This window comes from Mauremys mutica, chromosome 14 (assembly GCF_020497125.1).
Source record: "Mauremys mutica isolate MM-2020 ecotype Southern chromosome 14, ASM2049712v1, whole genome shotgun sequence".
NCBI lineage: Eukaryota > Metazoa > Chordata > Testudines > Geoemydidae > Mauremys > Mauremys mutica.
Genome location: NC_059085.1, coordinates 34,971,278 through 34,987,416, shown reverse-complemented (window position 1 = coordinate 34,987,416; position 16,139 = coordinate 34,971,278). Strand labels below are relative to the sequence as shown.

Genomic DNA, 16,139 nt, shown 5'->3' with positions numbered 1-16,139 from the left:
GAAGACTGTTAAAAGGATTTATCTAGCACTGCACCTAAGAGCAGTTTATGGCTTATCATTCTGTTACTCTGAGGAAGTCTTTCTGAAATCAATTTGGTTGGTTTCATAGTTAAATTCAGCGGACACTGTTTAGTTCTGCACCATAAAATAAGATACTAGATAAACAAAAGGTGCAGTGACTGTACTTAATGTGTTGTCCTTGATATGTGTTTGTTTAAGTTTATAACAAATTACCCTTAAAGTCAATATAATTCATAATCTGCATGTTACTTTTTTATAAACCTCTTTTATACATAAAATATATATTTGTGTGTGTGTGTGTGTGTGTATATATAAGTGTGTGTGTGTGTATATGTATATATATACACACACACACACACACACACTTTTTTACTTAACTAGGAAAGCTCTTAATACACAGTTGAAGTTCCTGTACCAATGTAACCCAATTAATGTGTATTCTGATGTTTAATGTTTCACATTCAACTGTATGATTTGTGCCCTCCCAAAAAAAAATCTTACAGAAAATATACATCAGTTTGGGAACGCTTATGAACCTGGGCAATAACTAGTGAAAACAGGGTTCTAAATTACATTAGCAGAGGTTTCTAAAAGCAATAGATATCAAGAGACTGTTAGAAGAACCATATAGTTCTTACTCTGCTTGGATTAGGACAGGATTGTAACAAACAGTGCTAGAAAAAGGGGGCAGTTTGAGAGAATTTGGCCTGCAATAATTGTGGAAAATGGAAGTCTGAATAGCTCTAATTGAAATGAAAGTGTGTGACTGTTATGAAAGAAACACTGTTAATAGAGGACTGTAAATGTTTAGACACCCATTGTGAATAGCCAAATAATAAAGAAAAATACTACAAAAATGAGAATTATATGGTGTGGGGATGGGGGTGTCGCTTTTGAAGGTTATCAAAAATTACTAATCTTTTTTCTCTGGTGTGCTGAACAATAGACATTTTGGCGTGGCAGTCATATGTAATAGTTAAACAAGGACAATATTGTACAACCAATAATTTTACTTGATGTTCTAGCAGGACAGGGCTCCAGATTAATTTACAGCACTTGCTTACATTGTTATCAATTCAGAAAAAGCGCCTATTAGCACATACCATTTCATACTCTGCCCATAGTTTAGCGTTTACTCAGTAAAATTCCTAGTTTGCAAATGTAGCATATTAGTTTGGACATGAGGATTTATTTCATAGGTCTGACAATGTATTTGCTCAGGCATCTATAAAATGGGTCAGTGAAATACTACAATTGTTAATTCTGAAAAGCAATAACATTTTTTCATTTAAAAATATTAACACATATTTTGTCTAATAGGGGAGAACGTGAAGTGATATACTGTACCACAATCATCTTGCTCAAGAAGAAAACCAAACACAGGGAACTGGATTATCCTTTGCAGATTTATGCTAGGAGCCAGTGACTTTTGCTGAGTACAACAATGTCAAAAACAGGAAAGCAAACCTGAGTAGTTAAGTTGTATTAACTTTGCCACAAATAACAATCCACAAGCTATGCTGAACAGATGTCCATAGTTATTGTTCTGCTGTCAAAATAGTTACAGAAAATGTTTCTAGACTGAGTTATCTTTACAAAGTGTCAGTGGCAATATAAACCGTATGACTTTCAGATGCTAATACTGGAGCTGATAATCATAATGGCATAATCATGAGATGTTATCTACTGTAAACCTACTACCTATGTCCTACTTCACAGGCGGAGATTCTTTGGTTTTTGAAAATGATGATTTCCACAACTGGTGGAAAAAAATATGGAGTAATATTCTTGGAATTGTTATAAATAGCAAATTATGAGAGGCAGGAGAGTGGGAAGGCCAGGGGAAGAAGAAAGGTTCTGAAGTGCAATGTTCAATAAGCTGGTTTAATATATGACTAAGTGTCAGAAGTCGTTTCTTAGACTTACTTCTCCGATAAACAACTTTATAGCACTGCACTTAATCTTACTTACTACAGACAACTCATTTATCACTGAATTACAAGTAACTTTAATTCTATTGGTACTGCCATAAAGTCAGTTGAAAATCAAGGCTGGCAATTTTAAAGATTTCTTTTTTGTCTTACTTCAGGATACCACAAAAGGACCCTGTGCAGAAACATTACCAGCATAGCCCCTTGTCTCTTCCCCCTTTGTTAAACTGAGAAGCCAGCTCTTTAGATCAGGTGACCTGGTTGCCTTTATTACAGTAGCCTAGGGAACAGCCTGATTGGCAGGCACGAGAATTCCACCGTTGTAAGAGTTAATGACAGAGTTAATGTGCTACATAAACTTTTCTGCACTTACACTACTAAGAAAGCTGGCTGATCAACAAAACTGGACATGGATCAAGATTAAACTGACCTTTGCCGAAAGGTGGCGCTGTCGAGGTTTAAACCAAGCACATCCACCGTGGTTTTCACTCTTCCTTCCCAATTTGCTTTCAGTTTTTACAACAAATAAAAATAAAATAAATATAATTAGCTCTAAATGTATTAAATTAATTAAACAGATCAACAGTCTAAAGGGGCGCTGCTGGGGTTCTGCATACACTAGCTGCGTTTAGAGATAGAGACAGATCTTTCCCAGCCTCTCCAACCCAAATCTCCTCTCCCAAACTGGCCCCTCTCTTTAGAATCTGAGCCGCCCCTGGAGTTGCGGTTGATTTGTTTGCACAAGGTCAAGCAGGAATCGAACCGGGGGCTGGGGGTCATGATCAGCCCTGAAGTGGGGGCAGGAGCCCCTGGTTGGGTGGCAAGCAGCTCGGCCGAACGTGTCACCCCTGGATGAGGCGGGAGGGCTGAATGTCATGATCAAGTCCAAAGTTTTTCCACTTTCACGTGAGCGCGCAAGTGGCCCGAACCCCGGCCAGGCGGGGATCCGATTCGACTTTGCGCGTGCACGAGACAGGAGGCAAAGGCCGCGGTGCGGCCGAAGTCTGCAGGAGGGATCGCCGGGCTTTGCTGCGCTCCTCCGCGGAGTTAACTCTTCCTAGCCCTGCTGCTGCTGCCGCCACTTTACCAGCCCTGCTGGGGGGACGGGGCCAGAGTTTCATTTGCTTCCTTCACCAACATGCACTGAAAGTAAGTTTCTCTAGGATGGACCCAGTGCCAGTCCCTTTAGTCCAGTATCTCAAAAGGTGCCGCCCTCCCCCCCCCAGGTAGCACATCCTTAACTTTACACTTACCAACGCTCCCCATTTCCAGACTCCCCTCCCAAACCCATCCCCGCCTTTTGGCGAGAGTCTCTGCGTTTCTCGGTACACTGTTCCCCACAGCAAGAGAAGGGCCTCCTACCCCTTCCGCCCGAGGATGGTTTAGGTAGGATCAGGTGTTTTATTAAAAAAAAACCGTGCACTATGAGAAACAAGTTACTAAACAAATCTGCCACCTATAAATGCTTAAGCGTGGCATGCAGAGAAACAGAAAACAGCAAGAGTTTTAAGGCGGCTACGTTTATGCTTTCCTATTAAAAACAATGCAAGAAAAAAAAAGCACTGAATTCCCTAATATTTTCTCTCTCAACTCAGGTGCTAAACATTAAGCCCATGTGAAACCGAGTGCAAGGGTATGGTCAAGAAAGAGTTAAAAGTTTAGCCCCAGCTGACAGTCAGCTGATTGGCCCCTGATTGACAGCTTCGAAAAGTTTCCTTGTTTCTATACTATTATGCTAATGAGGACTGAGATTGAAGCAGCCCATTGGTCCAGACTGAAAGCTGACGTCAGGACTGCTATAAAACTCAGCAATGCTTTTAAACTCTACTGCTGGATGAGACCTTTAAAATGTTTTTCATCTTCTTGCTGTAGCTTTGGGGTTCCGTTTTTTCTTTCTTTCTTTTTTTTTGAAAGAAAAAATATTTTGGTTATCGCGCCAACTTAATTTCTTCTCTTTTTTTTTGTTTTAATTTATCCTTCAGTATTTTTCCCCTCCTCCTCTTCCCCGATGAACCTCTTCTCGGTTTGCACTTTGCATGAAAAAGACCAGAGGAAAGACATCATGAAGTGTTAAAAAATAATCACAAAGCCACCTTTGCAGCAGCAACAACAACTAACAATTCCAGCTGCAGTTTGCCAAGCTGCAAAAGAGAGAACCAACCTTTATGCAAAAGGCGACTAGAAAGAGCAACCCGCTCTGATGCATCATCAATACTATAGGCTCTGCAAAGGATAATAAAGAGAGAGAGAGAGAGAGAAACAGTCGGTGCAAATTGGAGCGAAGGTTGCAAGGGGCTGGTGGCGAGAGAGAAGGAAAATAGATATTGCAAATAATCACGCTGGCTCACCCGGTTGCAACTCAGAGCAGCCCCCTCGCTCCTGGTGCGCACCCTTTCTGGAGGACTGTCAGCAGCAAAAGGATGGCATCAGAACTGGCAATGAGCAACTCCGACCTGCCCACCAGTCCCCTGGCCATGGAATATGTTAATGACTTCGATCTGATGAAGTTTGAAGTGAAAAAGGAGCCGGTGGAGACCGATCGCATTATCAGCCAGTGCGGCCGCTTGATCGCTGGGGGATCGCTCTCTTCCACCCCGATGAGCACGCCCTGCAGCTCGGTGCCCCCTTCCCCGAGCTTCTCGGCGCCCAGCCCGGGCTCTGGCACGGACCAGAAGACCCACCTGGAAGATTATTACTGGATGACCGGCTACCCGCAGCAGCTCAACCCAGAAGCGTTGGGATTCAGCCCCGAAGACGCGGTGGAAGCGCTGATCAACAGCAGCCACCACCAGCTCCAGAGCAGCTTCGATGGCTATGCTAGAGGGCAGCAGCTGGCCGCCGCGGCGGCCGGCACTGGGGGCTCCATGCCCGGGGAAGAGATGGGCTCTGCCGCCGCCGTGGTCTCCGCAGTGATCGCTGCAGCCGCGGCTCAGAACGGGGCACCCCACTACCACCACCATCACCACCCGGCTGGGCACCACCACCACCAGCAGCCGGGCAGCGTGCAGTCCAGCAGCAGTAGCAGCAGCAGCAGCAGCACCGGGGGAGGAGGTGGCGGAGGGGGTCTGCACCACCAGCACCACAGCAGCAGCCTGCATTTCGACGACCGCTTCTCGGATGAGCAGCTGGTGACCATGTCGGTGAGGGAGCTGAACAGGCAGCTCCGAGGGGTGAGCAAGGAAGAGGTGATCCGGCTGAAACAGAAGAGGAGGACCCTCAAAAACAGAGGCTATGCCCAGTCCTGTCGCTTCAAGCGGGTCCAGCAAAGGCACGTCCTGGAGTCAGAGAAGAACCAGCTGCTGCAGCAAGTAGAGCACCTAAAGCAAGAGATCTCCAGGCTGGTCCGGGAGAGGGACGCCTACAAGGAAAAATATGAGAAGCTGGTCAGCAATGGCTTCAGAGAAAACGGATCCAGCAGCGACAACCCTTCCTCTCCAGAGTTTTTCATGTGAGTTCCAACAGCCTTGCCACCTTAAATAAAGTTCTCCATGTGAGTTATTGTTGGGGGCTTGCTAGATCAACAACCAAGCTTGCCACCTTATATTTTTTTAAACTCGAAACAATTAAAAACAAACAAAAAAAACAACAACAAAAGTTGTTTTTTTTAAGGTGGGGCTGGCTCATTGTTGGCCAACCTAAAGTTCTACATGAGTTTCTTTTCTGTTTTATTTTTGTGGGGGCTTGCAATGTGTTTTTTTTTTAACATAAGATCCAACTTGCCACCAACTCAGTTCTTCATATGAAGTTTGTTCTTCTTTGAAACCTGCCATCCACATTATATTTTTTTAAGTTCATGAGGGGTTTTTTTTTCTTTTGACCTTGCTGTGTCCAAAAAAGTAAAAGGTTTTTTTTTTGCCATCCTGAATTCTTCATATGAGATTTGAGCTTTGCAAATAAATAAATAAAAATAAAAAAAACAAAAAAATACAAAAAATACAAAAACAATGTGAATTTTTTAGACTCCAGCTTGCTGAGTTCCATCAGTTTTTAGCGTTGTTGTGCTAAACTAGAGATGTACCTAGATCAACCTGCCAAAATCAAGCCTGCATCAGCCTTCAGTGTGTTCATGTGAGTTTTGGCCTTAATCTGCCAAACATGAGACTTTTAGTCTGCCATTAGATCCCATCTCATCTCATGCATTATGCTTGCTATTTTGTCTTAGCAACAATGGACTATGAAAAAGAGACATTATATTAATAAAACACCCTGCATGCTGGACATGTATGGTATAATTATTTTTTTTTCTTTTGCTTGGAAATGGACTTTTGGAGACTATTATGGCATGGCATTCATCCTTTTGTTTTATTGCCTCATCACTTTTTTGAGTTGAAAGCAAAAAAGTGCAACCTTTGATCTTCCTCCTCCTCCTCCTCTTCCTCCCCATTAAAGTTTGCGTCTGCTCTAAAACTGCTTTGAGTTACTCAAAACTTCAGACTTCCTTTTAAATGCACTGAAGCATTCCCTGTTTTAAAAAATGCCAGAATGGATTCTGATAACCTAATGTGGCAAAAAAAAAAAAAAAAAAAAGAACTTTGGAAAGATTTTTTTTTAATCGCTTCTCAATTTGGGGACTTTAAAACCATGCTGTTGCCTAAAGCAGTCTAAAATTTATTTTTATGTGAACTGCCCCAAGTTTATTTCCTTTTTTCTTTTGCATCTGGTCATTGTCAAATGTGAATGCTCTGGGTTCCTAGTATATAATTTAATTCTAGTTTTTATCATCTGTACGCCCAGTTAAAATGTATGCTACAGATAAAGGAATGTTATAGATAAATTTGAAAGAGTTAGGTCTGTTTAGATGTAGATTTAAAAACAAAAAAGATTGATGCACTAAATTGTTTACTGTTGTGATGTAAAGGGGGGTAGAATTTGCAATGGGACTGTTTTTTAAGAGTAGCTTATGCAGCATGTGCTTGCAACTTAAATATAAGTTGGGTATATGTAGTCCTTGCTATACCACTAACTGTATTTGAAAACCAAAGTATTAAAAGGGGGAGGCACCCCTGTTTATATCTATAGGGGTATTTTACATTCAAAATGTATTTTTTTTTCAAAATTGAAGTATTTGGGACTGAATTGCACTAAGATATAACCTGCAAGCATATAAAAAAAAAGACAAACCTGTTTAGAACGCTAATACAGTTTATGCAGTTATAAAGATGGCATTACTGCACAGTTTTAAGATGATGCAGATTTTTTTACAGTTGTATTGTGGTGCAGAACTGGATTTTCTGTAACTTCAAAAATTCCACAGTTTTAAAGGCAATAACCAGTAAATTTTATTTTCAGGGACTGATATCCTGTCTTTTAAAAAAAAATGGAAAGTAAATCTTACCACAATAAATATAAAAAAATCTTGTCAGTTACTTTTTCTTTTACATATTTTGCTGTGCAAAATTGTTTTATATCTTGAGTTACTAACCACGTGTGATGTTCTTATGTGCTTTTCTTTCATTTTCAACTTTATGGTTATATCAAAAAAGAGAATAATCTACAATAATAAACTGCATTTTTTGATTCTGTACTCAGTTTTTAGTGTGTAGTTTAAAAAGTTAAACAACTATGAAAGCAGTATCTAAGCCTAATACATTGCAAGGAAGTGATGCTGATACAAGAGTTGAACCCACTGATAAAAAGGAGAAGAGAAGTTAGCGGCCAGTTATATGTAAAGTGGAAAATTATCACCCACTAGAAATTAGTTATATGTCAGGCAGGTGAAAAACGTGATCTTTCAGGTACTTGGTATAATTTCTCAGTTTTGTAATGACTTAGAGAGCCTTAGTTGGTATGAGTCATATCGTGCCATCAATTTCAAGCCATTGATCTCAAAGGGAAGTTCTGCTGAAAAACCTGATGACTCGATATGGACCTAGATTTTGATTGTTTTATGATGGAGTAAAGTGAAAGGGAAGACTTAACATCCTCTTATCATCTGATCCAAGCAGAACAGTTTGTATGTAGTAAGAGATGACACTGCATCAGGTTTTTCTTGTCACATATTCATTTAATGTTCGAGATAAAGAGTTTTGGACATTTGGCAGATACCCCATTCCAACCTCCCTCCCCTCCCCTCCCTTTTCCACATCATGGTTTTCTTGTCAGCCACAGGCTTTAGAAGGTTCAGTGAATTTAGGAGGGAAAAATAAAAAAAATCGAAGGACTTCCAAGTTATTTGTCCTAAACAAACACTCAAAAAGGTTAATTTGCTAAAAAAATGTTAAGGTCCAAAGGTGTGTTCGTTACTATAGTCCTGCATACCAAAGGACATTTTCAGCTTTGAATATCTCCTAAAACAATTGACCCAGTTATTTTACAGTTACTTTCCCTAGCAGCTCCCAAATAAGTTGAGAGGTTTTGATAGCGTTTTCTCCAGTATTTGAATAGGATTAACTTTGTAGTTCATTTGAAAAACTTAGGCCTCTCTGAAGAATGTTACAGCTTCACTTGAATTTAGCTTTATCTCAGGCTCATAAAAACCAACACTATTTATAAATTTCTTCTAAATTATAAAATAACCCCCAGTATATGGAGTGAATGGAATTTAAAACATCACAGCAAACTGCACCAGAATTCTGTTCTTGGGGTGGTGGTGGGGGAGAGAGAGAAACAGCTGTTTCTCAGAGAAACTGCTCCAGGTTGGGTCTTGCACTGTTTACTCAGGCAGAGTTCTCACTGATTTCAGGTCAGGACTGAAGGATCGGACCCTAAGTCATGCTCTGCTCAGGAAGGCCAAGTTTCCCTTAAAACACAACAGGTTGTGTCAACAGTCACATCGAGGGAGGAGATCAAGCATTGATTTCTGACTGAATCAGCTCCCATTAAAGTCAATGGCTAATAAATAAATCTCGGACTTTAGTGGTAGCAGAATGGGTCCTTTCAATGGGAACCTTTCATGGAGCTTTGGAACTGGTCCCTGGTGTTAACCAATTCTGTTCTATATTCGCCCCTCCTCCTAAACACAAGTCAATGGAGTGCCCTTTGGCATTTGACCTTCTGTTACACCACAATTTGAGTAATGGTTCAAGCTCCATATTCTGGTTAATTGGAGCTTCATATTCTAGTTAATATGTAATCTGAGGGTAAACTAGCTGCTATTGGCTGATTAGAAAATTATCTGCTCTCATAAAGATAGCAACTTTTTCTCCTTCTTGAAATGTTTAAACCTCTATTAGTGCCCACATTTTTCATAGCAGTCACTTGGGGACTGAATTATTCCAAAGAATTCACAAATATTGATATTTTCAGTAAACTGATAAGCACCTTACATTTAAAATTACCTTTTAAACTAATTCACTGTAGCTAGTTTCTCAGGCATAGATGCAGAGCCCCTCTTATGTGCAATCAATTTGTGGCACAACATTAACCCCCTTAATACAATTGATCTTACAGTTTAGTAACATGAAAAGGTGTAAGCGGTTACTAGGTTTACAACAGGATTTTGAGTCCAAGAAGAGGTGATAGAGCAAATGAAACATTGCTCTTTCTGGGTTTTGCTTCGTTGGTTTTAGTACACCCACAGTATACGTAAAGGTTTTATGAACTGAGCTAAGAAAAGCCTTCCAAGAAATAGATTGTCAGAGGGAAAAAATACTTTGTACACACTCCAACAGAGAAAAGGGTGGTCTTTTTCCTAGCCCATGAACGTAACATATCAGTCTTTACTTCAGACTTAAAATGCATTGTCTTCCTTAGGCTGTATTTGAATCTCTGTCTGAAACACTGTTACATTGCAACTAAAGAAAAAAAACCCACTACAAGCAAGTTTTAATAACCACCAAAGCAAACCACCTATTGGGGTTCTGTATGAATTTAAGGGGAGATCACAACTTTCCAGCAGAACTGCTTGCTGAGAACTAATTGGAACAGATCTGCTCTGAATAACCTATATTCATTAATCACCCCTTGCTTGAAGCATTCTGGCCTGTATCCTGCTAAGCCTCTCACTTAAACTCAGTGGTAAAATTCCATTGATTTGAATGGGGAGCAGGAGTCTGTACCCTATACTGACTTCTCACTCGTGTAAATCTCTTACTGAAGTCAGTGGAAGCTTTGCCTGAGTAAGGAGATATGGCCCCATATGTCAAAAGAGATAGTTAGTTCTTACTCTCCACATCGTTAACAGTGTCCCATTTCTGCCATCGCTCTATGGTTCTTTCTCATTTATTACCTGCATTGCAAAGAATGTTCATTAAGATGTGCACAAAAGAGGTGACCCTTTGCTCAGTTTGAAATATGGTTCAGTGTGATACAAAATACCCCCAACTCTTAAGCTTTTTCTAAAATGTAGCATAACCCCCTTCCCAACATCAAGGGTTCAGCTTAGTGGAGTGAAATATTTTTGTGTTTGTACGACAGTATTTTCCCTGCCTCTGCACACAGGATCACATCTGAAAAGGGGAAAATATTCCTAGCCACCTGAGTGTATTTTTCTTTAATAACTCTCTGCAAGTGCAACTGTGCTGTTTACTCATTTTGTTCAGCAACAATAAAAATGTGGCTTTACTTATTAGAAAGGCTACTTCCCTTTTTTATTTACCCCACAATAAAAGCTCTTCTTTTAAAAAGCTTTTTCTTTTGGACACAGCTGCTTCATTTCCCTGTATTTCCCGTGCCCCGCAGTATGTGAGAAGTTCTTGATCAAGAATCATTCATAATTTTTAATACCAATTTATCTGACATAATATCAGACACAGAGTACTGCTGCTTCCTGGATTTAGGGAGGAAATGATGCATATATCAGAATTATCTGCTCAGATGCCAGAACCACATTGGTGTCATTTCAGCATGTGCAGCTTTGAAAGGAAATCCTCTGTATTTATTCCTAAGATCATCATCTGAACTAAATGGACTCACTGTTTCTGACACCTGTTCAGATGTTTGGATTTAAAAATTCCACATACAAAAATATTTTTTTTCAGTAGTGAAGGTTTTAAATAAACATTTTCTCCTTTAAAATCACTAATGTCATGTTGTCAGTAGATACCATAAAACATGGAGATTCCAGTTGTTGCTGTGGCAAATGTAATATATTTTGCATGCTTAACACATCTTTACATACACTCAGGTTGCCTGTATCCACATAATATCTATTTTAAGTGCACATCTGGTTATAAATAGCACAAGCTAGTACAACAGGGCACAAAAAAGGTGGGAGGTTGTTTAAAGAACTAATTTTTTCAGAGAAACAGTTGAGCATTCATACACTACAGTTTTAGCACTTTCTAATGAATTTAGCAGGCTCCGTGGATGCAAATCAATAGATTTTAATGGTGTGCGCTCCACAGCATCTGTTACCGTAGGACAGTCAGTATAGAGTGGAATTGGTGGTGGAGGAGAACCCAAAATAAGGCTTACCACTCTTTGGAGGGTGAGTGCACTCAGATTTGTGAACTCAAGACCAGGGCAATGCAAACTATTCCAAGATGAAAGCGATCGATGCGAGCGCTAAGTAACACGCGGGGGTAGATGCCTGTGCTGATACTTGCAGCTAATCAGTTAAACTCCGACTATCTTAGTCACCATCACCTTGATCTGAATCCATAATTTGGCAGTGCGCTTGAGGGCAGCTTGTTATCGCTGATTACTCACCAAAATTATGAGTTGCCAGCGTGCTGTGCCCACATTTCTGGTCCTCAACTCGAAAACGGTGCAATTTCTTACACTGCAGTGAAATACTTTAGGCCTGTAGCTTTGGCAGTGAGTTGTACTGACGAAGATTGCCCTGCCTGCATCAACGCTTGAGTTTAAGTACTGTATACTTTGACGTGTTTGCCTTCTAAATACATACCCACCAGACACCTTGCATGGAAGGAATGGAAGACGGAGCAGAAGTTTGCTAGAAGTCTCCTTTCCACAGGCATAGAGCGGGAGACAAATCAAGCAGTGTCTAAACTTTCCAGCGGGGTGAGAGGATGAAGTGTCACCGGTGGCCTCTCAATTGTTAATGTATAAAGAAGTACAGCGCAGAAAAATGTTCTCAGCAGCTTTTCCCTTTTAAAACAAAATGTTAATGGTTGTGTATGGAGGCGTAACGGGGCTCAACACCCCCATTTCAATGCGTGGTCTGGCCAACCGTTACCCTCCCTCTCCGCCTGGGTTTTACAAGCGTCCTTGAAGCCTCCGTGGTGTCAGGCAGACCAGCAATACACATTCATTTCCCAGGCTTGAGTTCGCCAGAATTTGGATCTACAGTCACACCCTAGCCAGCTGCAGAATGGCAAAGATTTTTGTTCCCTTTTGGCTTCTTACATCAAGGCTTGGATTATTTAAAATAAAGGACCCCCCCCAACAAAAAGAATTAACTCCCCCTCCCCAAGAAAATCTCTACTACTTAAATAACCCTTCCCCAAATTTCTCCCGAATAAACTCTTTGCTTCCAACGTATATTGGGCGTTCCTGAATGTAACCATCTGCCTGCGGGTTGATGTGTATCAATAGTTTTGTTATGACTCGGAATGTTTCTGGAAATGAAATACCTGATCTGAATCCGGTTAAATAGCATCCTGTTGACACTAACCCACAAATCCCAAACACTGCCCGAAGTACCGCGGAGGTTGCAATGTGCGGGGGACTGAAGCAAAGGGCAGGGCGACTATAACCCGCGTGGTCTCAGACGTAGTTTTTAAGTTTATGTCTCCTAGTTCGGTCCTTCCCCCGCCACTTTATGAGGTAAATATAAAGCGGTGTGGAGAGATCGGACGTGTAAATGTGTTCCGGTCCGGGTCTCCGTTTCCGATCCGGATAGCAGGAGAGGTCATTCCCTCGGGACACCGGGCTGAGGGAGGAAACAGCATTTGTGTATTTCCCCCCCACCCCCACCCCCACCCCGGCACTGTCAGGGCTCAGGCCCGTCAGAAACGTGACCGCCAAGGGCCCGATCCTGCTCCCACGGACGCCAGTGGGGACGGGGCCAAGGCGTTGCAAGGGACCGCGGGCGGCGTCTGCCAGCCCCTGTGTGCCCTGCCCAAAGGGCGCAGAGCCGCGCGCCCCCTCCCAGGGACCAGCCCAGCCCCGGCTGCCGGGCGGAGCCGCTCCGCCGCCGCCGCCTGGGGCCGGCGCGCTGCGGGGAGCAGGTGGCCCCGCGCAGGGGCCAGGGCCCGGGGCTGGCCGCTGGCCCCGACCCTCCCCGAGCGCCCGAGGCGGTTCCCGGCACGTGTTCGCCCCTGGAAGCCGCTTCGAGCCAGAGCGGCGGGGAACCGGCTCCGTTCGGCCGGGGCTTTGCCCCGAGCTCGGTGGGGACGATCCCTGGCCGAGCCGGGGGTGTTCGCGCCAAGTGCCCCCTTCTCCCCCCCCGCGGGGAGCCAAGGGGCTGCCTGCAAAGGGGGCGGCCCAGACGCGCTGGGGCAGGGGCAGGGGGACCCCCCGGCCACCCTGAGCCTAGCCCGGGGGGGGGGCGCAGGGGCTGGTCCCTCTCATGAATAGGGGGGTCTGTGTCCGGGCGTAGCGGGAGGCCGCGTTCACCCAGCAAACAGGCCAGGCGGGTCACACCTCCCCAACCCCAGGCAAGGGGGCTCTCGGCGGCCCAGCCTGGCTGTGTTACACCCTGGGGAGGGCGGGGGCTGCTCTGCAGCGGGGAGGGAGGGAGGCCGCCGCTTTTGTGTGTTGTCTAAATTCAATTCCTGAAGGATCCATCCATCCGTCCAAACCTTAGCGCCGGTGTGTCATGCAGGCGGCCTTCTGCTGACTGATCATCCCTTAGGTACGTTCCTGGAGCCAGCTGTGCTGCTCTTTTCTTTGGATTCGGCCCCTTTTTCCTCTTCAGTCTGATAACCTGGGCTCACTTAAACTTGATCCAAAGCCCGCTGCAGTCAATGGGAGTCTTTCAGTTAGGTTTGGGATCAGAGTCTTGGTGGCTGGAGGAGAGGAGGTTTGGGCTGCATGCTTTGTAAATCATTTGCAGTTGGGAGAAGAACAGTTTTCCAAATCCAGATGAATTTCTCTCTCTCGCTCTCTCGGAGATAGAGTTTAATGCTCCATTTTAACACAGGCTGATTATCCTACCTGGAGCCAGAACCTTCCCTTTCACTGATTTTTAAAAGTAGAAATTTACAAGGTCTTGGGAACTAACTTTAAAAAGTGGGTTTTGTGTGTGAACATCAGTTCCTAAAGTTGTGGTGTTCTTTAAAAAGAGTCCCAGCTTTCTCAAACATTTGAGGCCCTTGCAATGAAACATTGGCAGTGATGAAAGGTAAGTAACGCAAATAAAAAAGATCTAGTTCCTTTCCTCGCCCTCCCCTCCCCCGCCCCCAACTGCTTCCTAATTCACTGATGAAAGTACTGTAATACATAAGAAGCCAGGCCAGAGTTTGCAATACATTTCAGTTTTGCAATGTCAGATGAACAGACTTCACTTTTGATAAGAGACCTACTGCAGAGTCACTTTGGAGTCAGGAATAATATAAGATTAAATCTGCTTAAAATTGTATATTCATGCCACACCAGATTCAGTCTCTAAACTGAGCACAGTCTTTCAGCAGCCTTTATTGTAAAATCCTTTTTAACACACTGCATTATAGAGGAGCACATTTATTAAATGATAACTCTCATGTACCAACTTTGTCAAATTAAAAAAAGAAGAAAAAGAAGTGTTATCAGCCGTGTTAAATTAATAAATCTGCTTAGTCTCTCCAGGCTGTTTTAGTGCTGCATTTCTTGGAATCTCTTTTTATTAATACCTGATCTTCAAATAAACCTGTTAAATGATTCCGTGCACTGTGCCTGTGAGATACATGTCCACTTTTTTTCAGTTCTCCTTGGAATTGATTGAACTATTGTGGTTCTAGATAAGGGATATCCTCATCAAAGACTAAAGATAATGGAGCAGGCTGACCACAACACTTTTTTGGATGGTCTTCAGGTGTGAGAATGGAATACCTATTCCTCCCAACTAAATGCATTAATAATAGGATGGATTCATCAATTGGCATGAGAGCAGAGGTCATCTTGAGGAAAATTACACCAAAGGTCTAAAAAAGTCATCTGCTTTAAGAGATCCTGGGCAGGATGCCAAATATTACATATAAGGAGACACTGTCCCTTTTCTCCAAAAATAACAGACAGGATCAACAAGATTGTTAGGGAGGCAAAGGAGCTGTCTTGAAAAGGAGCTGTCTTGCTTTACTATGAACGTGTATGTGGGCATTTATATATGTATACATGCATGATTTGATTGAAACATTTCTGAATAAACATGACCTAATGTAAAATTTCCCACTACCCGGAAACATTGTTTTAAGTGGCATGCTTGAAAATATTTAAATACGCCACTCTATTCAGTTTGATGTTGAAAGTGATCTTTACATTGTGGAATAATAATTTAGTTGGCACAGATTGTACAGTTGATTTTTAAAAAAAAAATCTGCAGAGCTGTTTTGCAATCAAAATGCCAAATAAACCCATAGATAGTCTTGATTTTTTTTTCAATCTTAAATCAGGTATGCAATTTTTTCTTGCTATGTTTATGTCATGATATGACAATACATTGATGTAGCTGCAGCTATACTTCCCGCAGAATACTGGCTGTATATATGTATACATAGTGTATATATAGTCCATTGGAGAAAGTTAGATGTAACAAACATAACAAAATATCCATATTTAAAGAGCATAGATTGACTCACTGATTTATCTCACTTATTGTACAAAGATTCATTGTAACTGTGTTGAATCTTTTAAAATTAGATTTTAAATATATTTTGACAGTCTGAACTTGTATAGTGTGAGTAACTGTAGGGAGAAATGACAGCTCTGGTTTTGTTATTAAACTGCTGTCTGGAAAATAATGGACTATGTACAGAAATTGGTAATTATTTTGCCAGTTACATTAGCACAGCTAATAATAATAAAGATTTTTATTTAAGAAAACTATAGGAAAACTAAATGCTTTCACCTATTGTAGTTTGATATTCACTGTCAAGACAAAAATTGTATTTTTGTTTTACTAAGATAATTGTGCTATCACTAGGATCCTCCTGTTATTAATGTGAATAAAGGCCAGGCATGCTATTTAAAAATTGTTTCATTTTAAACAGTGTTCCATTAAGTTCATCAGCACTAGAACACTGTTAATAATTCAATTTCAGAGAGTCTTCTGTATTATTTAACATCCATTCAGAACAGTTCTGCTCTGTACAATATCAGTAAAAGTGACATATTTTACAGTGTTTTAAAATTCTTTATTAATTATGT

At 41.9% G+C, this 16,139-nt stretch overlaps 1 protein-coding gene across 5 annotated transcripts in view; it reads left to right on the top strand.

Annotated features, from left to right (window-relative positions):
- Positions 1-3,005: 3,005 nt before the first annotated feature.
- Positions 3,006-16,139, top strand: part of MAF (MAF bZIP transcription factor) — a 224,243-nt gene continuing 211,109 nt past the window's right edge. For 4 of the 5 annotated variants that reach the window (XM_044986924.1, XM_044986922.1, XM_044986923.1 and 1 more), the window contains exon 1: positions 3,767-5,400. In XM_044986924.1, the coding sequence (XP_044842859.1) occupies positions 4,373-5,400 (1,028 nt within the window). In that variant the 5' untranslated portion in view covers positions 3,767-4,372. Of the gene's footprint in view, positions 3,102-3,766; positions 5,401-16,139 lie in introns of those variants that run through there. The other variant, XR_006573391.1, reaches the window with a different exon arrangement.